General features: G+C 29.9%; 1 protein-coding gene and 1 long non-coding RNA gene across 7 annotated transcripts in view; both read right to left on the reverse strand.

Moving 5' to 3' along the window:
- Positions 1–2462: 2462 nt before the first annotated feature.
- Positions 2463–5509, reverse strand: LOC106785010. The gene is made up of 3 exons (XR_001381476.1): positions 5340–5509; positions 3239–3298; positions 2463–2782 (listed from the first exon to the last, which is right to left on the reverse strand). It is a non-coding gene; the product is annotated as an uncharacterized LOC106785010 (long non-coding RNA).
- A 174-nt stretch (positions 5510–5683) lies between these two features.
- The window catches only part of LOC106785009 (extended synaptotagmin-2-B), a 24400-nt gene continuing 14919 nt past the window's right edge, over positions 5684–15164 (reverse strand). For 3 of the 6 annotated variants that reach the window (XM_014745109.1, XM_014745104.1, XM_014745108.1), the window contains exons 4-20: positions 12574–12659; positions 12296–12491; positions 11701–12071; positions 11383–11608; positions 11156–11304; positions 10956–10991; positions 10587–10681; positions 10326–10499; positions 9536–9733; positions 9180–9449; positions 8644–8817; positions 8363–8561; positions 7901–8127; positions 7618–7840; positions 7250–7370; positions 6941–7155; positions 5684–6620 (exon numbers count right to left, since the gene is read on the reverse strand). In XM_014745109.1, the coding sequence (XP_014600595.1) occupies positions 6469–6620; positions 6941–7155; positions 7250–7370; positions 7618–7840; positions 7901–8127; positions 8363–8561; positions 8644–8817; positions 9180–9449; positions 9536–9733; positions 10326–10499; positions 10587–10681; positions 10956–10991; positions 11156–11304; positions 11383–11608; positions 11701–12071; positions 12296–12491; positions 12574–12659 (3112 nt within the window). In that variant the 3' untranslated portion in view covers positions 5684–6468. The remainder of the gene's footprint in view (positions 6621–6940; positions 7156–7249; positions 7371–7617; positions 7841–7900; positions 8128–8362; positions 8562–8643; positions 8818–9179; positions 9450–9535; positions 9734–10325; positions 10500–10586; positions 10682–10955; positions 10992–11155; positions 11305–11382; positions 11609–11700; positions 12072–12295; positions 12492–12573; positions 12660–15164) is intronic. The other 3 variants (XM_014745105.1, XM_014745107.1, XM_014745106.1) reach the window with 3 other exon arrangements.

A 15164-nucleotide genomic window follows, 5' to 3' on the forward strand; every position in this document is an offset into this window, starting at 1 on the left:
GAGTCAGCATGTGTTCCTCGTATGTTCAGACGCGATGGACGATTTCGTTTGACTAATCGCCGTCTTTTCAACCTTTCCTAGATCCCCCTACCTCTCTACTGTTTCTTCTTATTCTTTTTACCCCTTCCTCTTAGTTATCGTCTTCTTCTTTCTCTTTGTCTTCTACTTCTACTTCAACTTATTATTATTATTATATTTTTTTTCTATTCTTTTTTCTTGGTTATCATCATCTTCAATATTTTTCTTCTTTTTCTTCTTCTTCTTCTTCTTAATCTTTTTTCTTCTTTCTACACTTTTTATTAGTTATCGTAATCTTCTACTTCAACTTTTATCTCTACTTATTATTATTATTATTATTATTATTATTATTATTATTAATAATTATTATTATTATCTTCTTCTTTTTAATTATTATCATCTTCCGTTTCTTCTTCTTTTTCTTTCTACCCTTCCTCTTAATTGTCGTCATCATCCTTCACTTTAACTTCTTTATCTTTTATTTCTTCTTACACCCTTCTTCTTAATTGTCATCATCTTCCTCTAATTGATTTTTCTTTATTATTTCTTATTCTGAATTTTCCCCTCCCCCCCCCACACACACACCATTTCTTCTTCTTCTTTTTTTTTTGTCTTTTTTTCGCCAAAATTTTCGTCACAGTTTTCGTCTTTTAATTCTCTATACGCGTCTTCTATATTTGTTTGTCCTCCACTTTTTCTCACGATGTGGTTAAAGTCAGAGGAAATCGCGATGTCCCATCTGAACTCCCCGTTCCATGGAACACACCGTTTGACGACAAAAGCGTGGACTGGTACCTAGTAATTTGGATCGAGTCTGCGGAGAAAGCGAAAGATGGTTGGTTGGTTGGTACCTTTACAAACGTAATGGTGCTTCTACTTCTCCTTATTCTCCTTCTCCTTCTTCGTTTTCTTTTTCTTTTTCTTTTTTTCTTCTTCAACTTCGTGAGTTCGCACGAATTCGTTAACTATTTACATATTATTACGGACGAGCCTCTTCTCTTGCATAAACCCAAGTTCTAATTACGAATGACAATCTTTGTTGTACTTGCTCTCTTTACTTTGTTTCGAATTAAAAAAAAAAAAAAAAAAAGAAAGAAATACGACGAAATAGAAAGGATTTTACGGCCGATGCGAATTCATTCGTTATTATTTTGTCTATCGTATTCTTCTTTGATGATAAATCGAGAGCACAGACAAAATGGCGTCGAAAGTAATCAGCAACATTTCTATCTAGGAAATTATCCGTGTCGAACGAAAACGTAAGACACGTTCCTTTATCGAGACAATCTATAAACGAAAAAAAAAGGAATGAAAGAAAAAATAAACAAAATAAAAATGAGCGATCTTAAGAGTCTCGAGAATTCACTACCGGCGTTTGATATTTCGACAACGGTGGTACTCAATTTTATGCTTCGTCGGAGCGGGTCCATTTGATGTTTACAAGATACCAGGTGTATCCTTCGAACATCGTTTCCGTGAATTTACCAAAAGGAACAAGAAATAGAAAAAAATTGTAACGCAGTTAATAACGCATCTTCTATTTCGGATAAATTGTTATTGTGTTACTCGAGGAAATGATAATTAGTGGAATTCAAGATACATATCAAATAGGACGTCTTACCTTTCCGATGTTAAAACTACCCTTAAAAATATATAACAGGAAGAAATATTTTAATATGAAATTTATATTATTTTTTACCATTTAAAACATTCTTTAATTATTTTATATACGAATTTGAAGATTTTTGACACATGCGTAAGGTACAAAAAATATTAATTAACAATTAAAAAGCTACTCCATCTGAAGTAGAAAAATGTGTGACTCTACAACTAGTAGCATACGATAATTTTCTATTTTACAGATTACTACAATACCTACAATTTCTATATTATCTCAAATTGATAAGGCTTATCTTATTGTTTATTTACTGTTAGTGACGCATATTCTTCTTTACCAACTATTAATGATCAAGAAAACTGCATTATCATTTTTCAAATTAGTCATAAGTTGACTAGTGCTGGTCTCTACAATTCATAGTCATTATATAAAACTCATCGTGTATTTTTAACGCATTTTGTTTAAACTATAACCATAAAACAAACATTAGCGAAGTGAAAATAATATTTCCAATAATATTTTCTAAGAATTTACGAGTAGTCGCAGTATTGACTGAATACTTTAAATGTACTTTCTTAGAATTATTTTGCTGATAAATTGCGCCGAACAAAAATTGTGTAAAAAAAATAGAAAAAAAAAAGGAAAAAATAGTTTCTTGACGGGTTGAGTCGTAGGAAAGTAAAATCTACTTTCTCCGATCGTAAAACAATAATACAATAGTTAAAAGAAAATAAAACTAACTCGTGAAAAAATTTACAATCTAAATCTTAAATTAAGGAAGTTATATAATAATCTATAAAAATTCTTAGAAATGATAAACACTATGGGTAGAGCAACATTTTAGATATATTTATTTAAATGCTCAAAGAATAATATAAAATACAGTATAATAATACATCAGTCGATATCGAAATATATAATGTTATCGTTATAACTGAATTACTATTGCGATATCTAAGTATACATATAAGCTGCAGTTGAAAAATTAGTACTAAAGATCATCGTTATAGCCATTTTTTCATCTTTACGACCTATCACCATCCTTCGATTTCGCCTGCAGCTTCTACGCCTTTATCTGATTGTATCAACATTTACAATTGGTACAATTGCATTTGCCGGTTGTCTTACAACAACAATCACATTTTTCTGTAATTAAAAGGAAAATGATTTTATTAATTATAATACGCAAATTCAGGTTTTTTTAGACTCTTTCAGATTTTTCATTTGGCAACGTAAAATTTGAAATGAAGTTTGTTGAAATATTCAGATAGAATATTTTGTAATATTTAAAAGTATAGATAAAGAGGAATAGATTATAGTAAATCTCATGGAGGATGCAATGAACTCGCATTAGAAACAGTTACGGTTATTTGGCAGTTACTCGAGATGAGAAGGAAGTTAAAGTACAGTCGCATTCAAAGTCTTAACATTGCATTCCTATTGTGCGCAACAGCGTGACGTAACTTTTTGTCGATCGTTCATATCTTCGATCGAACTTAACCGAAAGTTCTCTTGAGAACTCGAACGCAAAAGGTTATTCTAGAAATTTCTTACGAAACTTTAAAGCAATGGTAAATGAACGCTTCCTGTTTAGATATGTACCTGAGGAACTCGAGTCACAGCATTTGCAACTGCTGCCGCATTTGCAGTCCTGGCATTTATCTGATAACAAAAAACAATAGATTATTCCTAATTAGAAGTTAAATAAACAATTTTTCTATATGTATTAATATTTGTATTAATATTTGTATTAATTTTTAAACCTTTAAGGGAAATAATATATAGATAAATAATTATAGATAAATAAAAAAAAAATAATTTTAATAAATATTATTTTTTAAATACATTTCTATCTATTAACTCATTTTTTTATTCTTTTCAGTTTTATTCTATTCTATCTATTCGCGCGTGTAAATATAAGAATTATTTTAGATATGTGTATGTACGCGTGTATGTTTAATTTATCTACGATATTGTTATTGAACAAGTAATTGTTAACTATTCACTTCAATATTATCAAATCGATCGCAAAATATTTACGCTCTTCGTTTGATAACTATAAAATTGAAGATATTAAATCTTGTTATCATTGATTATCTGAAATAACGCTATTAAAATATACTTTGTTCGAGTACAATAAGATTACTATTGTCTAAGTACGAACATTTTTTTCATCGTTTTATCCGGAAGTGCAAATTCACACGTCTGTTAAGAAACTCTCCAACGAAAATTCTCGAACGCGAAATAAATTGAACCGATCGTTGATCATCCTCACTTATTTTAAACGAGAAATAAATAGATTTTAATGAAAGAAGTCGGATGATACGATAATGCATTGGCGGACATGTTAATAGCCATCGAAATTCCCCCTCGTTCGAGTTACACGTCGTGTCTCGCACACAATCAAATTATTATTAAATTCCATTTGCGAATAATTCTCGAAATTCTTCTTTTTTTCATACCGAAGACATTCTTTAATCGAATTTTTAACGCGTTAAAATACTAATCAATTTAATTTTAATATAAATTTTGATATAAATAATATCATATATACATAACTATTTATAAAAATATAATATGAATATAAATGTTAGAGTGTTATTTAAGATATACAAGGATGGGTTGAATAATTTTGAGCCTATTCTCAAAAAAATAGAAGAAAAAAATAATATTTCTGTATTAGACTCAAAACTTTTTAACCCACCCACGGAACAATGAATTTAAATACTTTTTAGATAACAAAACAAATTAATAACATTGTAAATATTTATTATCAAACTCATTTTTTTTCAGTGTAATGTATTAACTTCATTTAAATTCGTATACATTTGTATAATTATGCATATTTACATGTATGTATTTATGTTTGTATGTAAAATGAGAAATTATTTAAAAAAAAAGCTTGACCATAACATTAAAAGTAGTTAATATATCTTTTTTTTACATGAAATTAAAGTAACGCGATATTTTAAAATGACATTTGTAAAATATTCTTAAGAGATTAACATTTATTTCGCATTTGTAGGAAACTTATTGTTTATTTTTACCGATATTGTTTAAAAAAAGATAAAGTGTAATACGTTCGAATGGAATTGCATCAAATTATTGTGAAATAACATCATATAGGAAAGGAGTATTTAGTCATTCTCAAAGAAGATAAACATGAGTAATACATGTGTGTACATTCGATTATCTCGAAGGTGAAAATAATAAAATAAAAGTTAATAATTTAAATTTGAAATAAAATTTTTAAACTCTTTCTCGTTCTAACACTACGTTTTATTTGTAAATAAATTAAAGTAACGACGCGTTAATTTTATAATCAAAACTTGCGATAAGTTTTAAAAAATTCTATTTGATTTAAAAAAAATTAATTAAAGAAAATAAACAAGAACAAAATAAAAATAAATATATAACACAAATTATTAGATAAATCACAAATAATTTAATGCTATTGCAGCAGACGTATCATTAAACATCATTTTAATTTCGCATAAAAATATTAAAAAACGAAATATCAATAAAATAACATATTATAGAATTCGAAGCAACATAAACATTGTTTTATAAGTAAAGTAAAACAATAATAATAATAAAATAAAATAATTTCGTGTTATAGCAATAAAATTTCATCAAACTCCCCCATTCTGATGTCGCATAAAAATATTAAAAAAGAAAAGAAAAAATATATTAAGATTCCTACCTTTGCACTTATCGCAGTTTGGTCCCGGCATCTTGTCTTTACTTGCTAATGATTGTGTTGAAGCTCCGTATGTGTTTACGTCTGCGTTCGATTTAATGTCGTAGCCGTTCGGTCTTTCAAATATATCGATCCTCCCCACTACTGGTTTATGAGTAATGAACGCCGACAGCAAGTGCAAGCGGCACTAACTGAAGTGCCATGCGCAACAATAAGATAGGGCCGTGTGTAAGTCACGTGACTATAACGAAGACCAATGATGAGAATAATATGTAAGCCGCGAGATTTCAAATAAATTGCATCATTTATCCCCATGATCTTTCATAGAAAGAAAAATTGCGCTTCAATTAAATCTTTTTTTTTTTTATTTATTAATCCACTTATATTTTTCACATTTTTGCTTACTTTCATTTTTTATTTTTTATTTAAATTATAAGATTGAAAATTTGTTTTATTTAATCGAAATACGATGCAACGTTTGATTTCTTATAAATATTTTATTTATTGTTAATTTTAATTGTCTTTGTAATGATTTTATTTTATTATTTTTTCTTTTTCATTCTAAGTAAATTATTATATTTTTATCGTGAATAAAGAATGGATCGACGCTAACTGATAAATATAACAATATAGGATTTATTTATAAAATATGATTTATATTTCATTTCGGAAGTAGGGATGTCTCATCCTTATTAGTATAATATTAAATTACATTCTCTGTAGTATATATATATATTATGATTAGTTTGAAAATTTTTAAACGTAGCGACAGAGACTGGAGTTTAGAACTCCGATATATTTTCTTTTTTTTTATAATTTAACGTATATTATTAACATTTATACGTATATTATATAATACAAACGAGATATTACAATGAGAAATATTTGAAATGCTTTCTTTGATAAAATTCTTAATAAAAGATTCTTCTGATAGAATTAAGAATAGAAATATATTATTTAATTAAATGTTGTACTGTCTTTGATTGATTATAGAATAATTGTTTCCTTTTCCTTCGGGAAATATTGGTCGATATATCGATAGCCAATCGATTTTTATTAGAGATAAACGAAAAAAAAAATTGATCGAATTTCAATGAAAACGCTGTCAGATATTTCTGACCTTGGCTAACCCTCATATTTTTCCTATTCGATGAACGGACCAAGAACGAAATAACTTTTTCGATGACTTATTTTTTAATTCCTTTCCATGTGCAATTTGTATTTCTAACGAAGCTCCGTTGTTCAAGGCCAGCCAGGTATGCACTTCATTGCTTGCTGCTGATACTTTTACGAAAAAATATAACGACAAACATTTCAAACAATTGTAAATTATTCAATTTCATTAAATCAAAATATTTATTTGATCAGTATTTTATAATATAAATGATTGACTCATATTTTCTATTTCGTATTTAATCCTTTTTTTACTAATGATTCAATTATGGGATATCCATGCACAAATACCGGCTGAACAATTAATCCATATAGGAGTCGTAATACGCGATGATAGGTATGTTTGTACGAGATTGCATTAAGATTACATACTAATTAGTTTATTATAAATACTGACCCAATAAATTGCAATTACATAATTATATACAAACCTAATAATTCATGTAACGTGATACGTCGACTAGCCAATAATTCTTTACTGGCACCCCTAATTTCAAATATCAGCAACGCTTGTCTCGGAATACTGTCGCTTTCTATATGAAAATCTATACTGAATTGTGGATTTGGCATTGCCGGTAATAATCTTGACTTTGCTATTGTTTTACCGGCGTTAGCAGAAGATGACATTTTGTCTGGACTGTTGCATCTATAAAGAAGTAAAAACAAATCGTACAGTTATAAATATCCTTATCAGATTCGTATTTACTTTAGAAAGATATGATCAAAGTAATCTTATTTACGTTTGAAATTTAACTCGGCAATATAACTGTGCTATGTGAGCAACGTGAAGTCCCTGAGCTTGTAAAACTTTTCCTTCCACTCCTGAATACCTTTCTCTTGTTCCATTAACAATTTTCAATTCTAAAAAGAAACAAAGATCATACTGTTATTAAAAATAAGGGCAGATTTTGTTGTTGTTGTATGAAACAGATTACTCAAAGAAAAATACTCGTTTCGTTGATAAAAAGAATAATACAAAACGTAAATCGTACTACCTCGTAAATTTTCGTTTAAAATTTTCTGCTTTCTCTCAATTTACGTGTAAGGAATCTTAAACTTTGAACAGATAGTGTACAAATGCATAGAAACAAATTTAGATAAGATTTACCATTTGGTCTTAGTCGTAAACGTGGACTAGGCTGTCTTATTCTACCAAGCATATCAGGTTGCGAAACAGCATGTGCCAAACCAGCACCTTGTAACAATTCCGTAGCATCGGCTTCACCCCCACCTCTTGGTTCTAAACTCAAAGTAATACCCTTGCTTTCGTTTTTATTATCCTCGATGTTAACTTCCGAACGAAATCTGCGGAGTTTCAATCCTCTCTTCACCTACGATTACACGTTACAATATATTCAGATAAATCGAGTTTAATACTCATGAAAATATACCTTTTGCTTCATAACACGAAAACTGTTGTATTGCGGTAACTTCTTGCCAAAGTTTTGTTCGGGACTTGGTGTTAGACTGTGATGAGATGATCGTCTTTCTCGAATTTTTGGTGCATCAGCTTCGTCGACTACAACATCGGTGATCGATTCGTCAGCAACTCGTGGAATCCATGAATTTTGAGTGCCATTTATTTCGACCGAATCTTTACTTGTCGTACTGGTCTTGTCTGTTTGAAATAATAATAAAAAGTTAACTTTATGATCCCTCGGGTACGGATTCGTAAAACACATCTCGTATGGCCTTGAGCTTGGTACATATGTTTCGTGGAATATACCATATTCATCTAGTATGCATTACATCATAATATTTACGAAGTTGGAAACACATTGAACGAATGAAAGTCAAGGCTGCAGCAAACGTAATCATTACTTATAATGTTTATTTCAAAAAGTTCAAATTACCAGATTGATTGGACGTCGTTGGTTTTATTAAAGTAACAGTACGAGGAGGGGGCGGAGGTGGGATGACTGGATCCAGATGTAACTTCATCTTAGATTTTTCCATAGATGGTCTTCTTATGATATTGGATATTGATTCGGTTTCGATATTATACCGAGAAGAACCTTCACTCGCGTTACTGGCTGCGTATGTACTTTGGGTCTAAAAAAAAAATAATATGGAGAAAATATGTAATAAAAAATGTATAGAATTTATTGAAATTTATTGATATTATTTTCAATACCTCGCATTCCTCGGAGAGAACTTTTATTTTCAACTCGACAGATCCCGTTTTGGTTCCCTTTAACGTGAACCAATGAGACTGATCGCTGTTTGAAAGTTTTCTTATGTCTTCAAGAGTCAATGATACTTTACCTAAATAATCTTTCATACCGAAAGTATCATGATCCCATAAGACCTATAAATAAAATAATCCCAAATTTGTTCCATAAATTTTCTATTAAATTATTCTATTTAGATTGCCTGAAAAGTTAACGCCGATTGATATTTCTAACCCTTTTCGTTGTAGTATGCTTTTGCACAAGAATCATCGTTCCATATAAATTTTCTCATAAAAATATATTGGTATGTTAAAATGCATGGTATGACCCCCATATGGGTCGTTCATAAACGATTCGTATGTAGATAGTTAGTAACGAAAGGGTTAAAAATATAAATTAAATCTATTATATATACTTATATAAACAAATGCTGCATGAACTTTACGGGGGCAATCCAATATATTATTATATTATAATTAAATAAATAAATAATTATTACAATATCTAAACTTTCTCCTGACCGAGGTAGACCCATGATCGAACTCTCATCCCAACACGGATTCAAAGTTTTCTTTTTTATACTACTTTTGTACTTAGTTTCGTTATTTAATTTGAGCTCGCAGAAGGGATCACTAAAGCCATTTAAATCTTTCGCAACCAAATCTTTAGCACGTAACAAAGTAACTTCCATTAAGCCGCTTCCAGTGGACAGAAGACTCGATATATCGGAAGATGCAGGGTCGACGTCTTTGTGAGTTAATAATAATTTCTAAATAGAACATGGATAGAAGGAAGATGGTTATTAATAAAATATTACGTGTTAACACGTTAAATCATACGGTTAATTAAACTAACAGCTTGTTGCATCCAGGGTAAACTGTTTCTCTTTGATTTTGGTTCGTCATCCGAGCCTACGGGAACCATGCTGCTTCTTCGACTGGTAACTACTTGTTGTACACTCTTTACAGGATAAAATAATACGGAAACCGTCATGGTGGACACACTGTTTGTACCGTTCAACGTTAATTCTTTTCTAAGTACCCACGTTGATTCCTTTTAAAACAAAAATTATTAACATCGATACAATCAACTTATGTAAAATATACTGTAATTTTTGTTAATCCTTTCATTACGTCATGTTCTGATGCAAATATTGTTCCGTATAAATTTTCTAAGGACGTACGCATCGTCGAATAATATGACCACTATATAGATCGATGGATTTTTTCATGTATTAGGTTATACGTATTTATGTATGTATTACGTCATATAATGCAATATATCAATAAAAGAATATTAACTATACATTCGTTTATAAATATTATATATCTATTAATATACATCGAATGAGATAAAACAATTTCGATCTATTTTATTCGATGAAAATTTGTAAATCAAAGTCATCACCAGGTTGGAACGTTAAAAAAAAATGTATTCTAGTTTAAACAATCGAAAATATTAATAAAGTACATTAGAATGTTTTATAGATGTATCTTTAAATGATTCCTTTGCATGATTACAAACATAGTCGGCTCGAAATCATACATAGCGTGGCGCGGAAAAAACTTATGGGACATCCTAATATATGAATCTCTAGTAACGAAAGGGTTAAATATCCTGTATATTAGATTAATTTTATTTTTACCTGTGACAACGACATCATCGCGAGTCCGAGCATATCCGAATCACAGGCCTTTAAAATATTCCAAGAATATATAACGAAGCTTAAACAAACTTGAGTATAATCCTGTACGAGAAATTGTGCTCTACATTCCCAATGTGGAGAGATAGTATTACGGATATAATGTGTTGTTTTCACCTTTAAAGTAAATTATTTGATATCATCTTTCACGTGACAGATCTATCTTTTAATCTAAAAAAATGTATTTCATATATGTAACTGTACCTTTTTTCGATTATTGAACAACATACAGTAAGGATTACATTGTGAATTATCACAGTTGAGATTCTCTGATGAATGTATGTAAACCACAAGGACACCTACAAATTATTTAACATTTATCTAATCAATTAATTCATAGTACAATCAAAGTAAATTCAAATTTTTTTTTTCTTTTTTCATCTATCAGCTTTTTATGTTTTTCTTTTTTTTTTTTTTTTCTATTTCTTTAATTGAATTATCTTTAGTGAGTGATACATTTTTGCGCGGTGCGTCAATAGAAAAATAAAATAATAATAATAATAATAATAATGAGACCATGCTCAAAAGCTACACTTATTACGACCGATGTTTAACATCGCATTATTTTTTTACCTGATTTCTGTGCTCGAGAGAAATACTTTCGTGGCACTGAAAATATCATCAAATGGTGTAATACGTCTAATACTTTGATCACAATCTACGATAATTTTAACACATTTTTGTTTTACATCAATTTTTCTTTATCGATCAATTTCAATGCTACATCGAAAAATAAATATTATTTAAATAAATGATAATTATATATAATTTACCTGCATTGTGTAACATGTCCTCGGTTAATTCAGGTCGGGGCAAATTCGGATCCAAATTAGGTATGGGTGTATATTCTAATCGAGCGTTGATATTTGGAATGTTAGAACTGCTGCGTGATGGTTTCTTTTGTTGTAATACGGTTTCAACGCTGGTCACGTTTACAAAATAAAATGTTATTAATTATTATTTAACATTTTATTAATATAAAATAATCGAGTCTACTTACACTTGAGAATTTTCCCAATTGTAGACACCCAATGCCAATTCATATTGCGCTAACGTGATGGTACTGACGAGCCTTTTAGTTTTCAATTTGATGGTAATCCTTTCGTTCTCCAATGATCCAACAAGAAAGGAAACATCTTCGGTCCAAGTTGGACTCAAATGTGACGTGACACGTCGTTGATCACCTATCGTAACGACCAACCACCTAACTTCATCCCCAATGATAGCTGTAAAATCATGAAAACAAAGTTGAACGTTTGAATTTTATAAAAAAAAAAAAAACAAAAAAACATGAAGGAATCTTTAACAGTGTACATACGTGCTAAACAATTTTGACTCAATACAACAGTTAGTACACCTTGGGGTATCGAATTAGACAATGAATCCAATCCTGGACCAGGTCTTTCCTGTGCTCTTAAATTTAATTCCAAATGACCCGGATCAACTAACCAACTGGCCAAAGCATCGGTAACAACAGCATGAATCCAGGTCTTAATTAATGGCATCTCCATCATCTGCACGGCTCGTAGGATTCTCACGCTGAACCAAACATCCGGTTTCTCCAAGAAGCTCACGCTAAGGCTGGTCGCGTGTGGAAACGGTGCCAGAGAATTCAGGGTCAGAGTAGCGAGAATTGTACCGGATAGGGACAACTTTTCCACGGCCATATCGACGTCCATCCCGACGCTGCTGTTAATAACGCAAACCACGGATAAGAAGAAGAAAAAAAAGAAAACAAAAAAAAAAAATAAGAAAAAAAAAGAAAGCAAAAACATAAATAAATAAATACAAAAAATAAATGTCCATTTTATTATCGTATCGTAAATTTGCGGGACGAAAATTTACACCAATCGAGTGGACCATCCCGTACGGGATATTAATTATATCGGGATTTACGTATATCGTAAATTTACCCCTTCCCGAAGAGACGGGACGCTATGAGCATACGAAATTGCTCGCAGTCCAATCGTACATCGGCCTCGATTGATAGTTTTCTCTCTCCTGAATGACCATCCAACGTTTCATCCTCGCAACTATAATCCAGTGTCCTCACACGTGTTACGTATGGTGTTTGCTCCCCAAGAGTTAGTTCACGTAACTCCAATGGTCCTTAAACAGAATATCCACACGAGTCGTAATAAAAATTATTTTTCTATCTTTACAAAAATGTAATTAACACAATTTCATTCACCTAATATTCCAGGTTTTGCTTCGTTCAATAATGGTTCCAACCGTTCCTTTGCTAAAGAAAATATACTCGCTGCGCTAAATCTCCACCTACAAAAATTAGAACAACGTGATTACTCGAACACATCATTTTTATGCTCAATTAACTAGCGTTTAAAATGCCGCGTTAACATTTCAATTACGAGAGTAACGACGTCGATAAGTACTTATGCTTAAACACATACTCACACATTCACGAACACAAACACTTGTTCATAATTATTTTACAGTGTCCTGACTCGTTTAATTCACGAAAGATGGCCGTTTTATTTTGTTTTTTTTTTCTTTTTAAGTGTTTCAACGAAATATATTTTGATGAGAATCTAGCATGATAACTTTCACAATAACGTAGTTATTATTTATAATTTATCAACGACGTTCTATTATTAAATCTTCTAGAACGAAGGGGAGACTTCGTTTATTTCGAGTTGGAACGCATGAAAATGAAAAAAAAAAAAAAGAAAAGAAAAGAAGAATATGATGGGAAATATGAGTTGCTGATAAAACTCATGTGAAATTTTTCTAAAGGATTATATTAGTTATTCCGAAGAACGTATAAACATATAGAAGAAACTTAAATATATCGAAACTCGACGTAAGATACGATGTACAGATATGCGTGATCACGGCCACTTTCCTTTCGCCATGCTACGATAATGAATTCGTGTCATTAGCGTAGCATTCTTGTTAACAGTCTAAACAAACTGCATCTTGCTACTATCGCGTTACCACAACAGTGTGTATCTAAGCACATAAAGCTCTTTCAAAATGAATTTAAAATTAAAGCTTCAAATTAAAATACTAAAATATATCTAAACGATCCGAAAAATTGTCAACTTGCTAATTCTGGTAAAATTGAACAGTCCTAAAAAAAACGTTTAGTTACAATAATTGATTGTAATAGGTTTGGATTTTTTCTTTGTTTTATTTTTTGTTTTTAAAGAAATGGTTGTATCATAAAATTGAATACTTGACTACAGGGCCAACTAGAAAAGTGCATTCTGTATGATGGCACGTGAGTGAACCTTAGAAACTTGTATACGTCGTAGTTGAACGTGACTCGGGCAGGAACGTAGTTGCATTAGTATATTCTTTCAATTTACTATCTATCTACTTTCTCTCGTATGTGTATGTTTCTTAAGATGTCGGAGAGAAACGAGAGAGGGACGGGTGTCCAGGAATGTACGAACAGGCCTATCAACTATCCAAATAAGTAGTACTCTTTCCAGTCCCATTCTCTCGTGGTCTGCTCTAACTCCTTCGACACTCTAAGAAATGAGAAAATCTTCCTTCCTATCTCAACCCGTACTAATATATAAGTAATTAATTAAATATATGTAAGTATATATGATATTATTTAAATATATTTTATATCAAAATGATTTATAATCTTTGATAATTAAAACGTAACTCGTAAAATCAATCAAAATTTAATATTCTCGATGATATTAATCATCTTAACAACATTATTAATTGCCTCATTATAAATTAATCGTAAACTATTAAAAAGTATACTTCGTCGAGCATGACTGGGAAGTACACAATTTCTAACGATTTCTAATTTTTTTTAGTTATTTATTTTTAATTTATATCATTTAACGCCATATGAAAGAAATTAATATATTTGTCGTATATTATTTATGATTAGATATACAAAATAATTTATTGGATTGATTAAAAAACATTAATGTTATTTATTTAGATGTAAGATAACGAAATAATATACGAGGATGGGTGGAAAAAGTTGTAAGCCTCTTAGAAAAGAACTCTTATATATGTTTTTAAATAGAAGTAAATTCGACTGAAAAGAAACAAAATTATTTTTTAATATACATTCGAATTTAAAATTAATTTATTTTTTAATTATATAAAAATAATTTAATTAAACTAGAAACTTATATTTGGAAACTTTTAATATGGGAGAAGAAATAATTGTATATAATTAAAATCAAATATAATATAATATTCGCATAAAAATAAAAAGAGAAAAAAATTATAGTATTGCTTTGATTCAAACGATCTTTCTGTTCATGTATGTTATTCTCGAATGATTTTGTTTTGGAACACGTTGTTAGATACGATTTTCGATTGAATAAATTCAGTTAGCGAGAATTGAACTATTTCCAGCACGTTACTTTAAACGTGTTGTTTTTATCGTGTTCTGTAAAAGATAAAAAAAAAAAATTACATGTTCTTCGAACAACGGCTCTTAACCGACTGATTGCGAAATCGCTAAGACCACTCGTACTCTTTCTGTTCGCAGCATAGTATTATTCGCACATGCGTATTCATTACATGTGAAATTCTAACGTTCATAGAATAATCTCAAAAATTTTCGAGAAAAAATTATTAAACGAATTAGACATACAAATAAAATGGATATACAAATTATTTTAAAGTGTAACTATTCTGCTATATTAAATGATTTTCATATAATTTAAAAATATATTTTGTTAATAATCAAAGGATGGTATTAAAATATTAATTGATCGTATTAAAGTTTCAAATTATAATTTATATTAAATATATTTTATCTCTATATATAATTATAATATT

This window comes from Polistes canadensis, unplaced genomic scaffold, assembly GCF_001313835.1.
Source record: "Polistes canadensis isolate GaletaPanama2010 unplaced genomic scaffold, ASM131383v1 scaffold_43, whole genome shotgun sequence".
Classification (NCBI taxonomy): Eukaryota; Metazoa; Arthropoda; class Insecta; order Hymenoptera; family Vespidae; genus Polistes; species Polistes canadensis.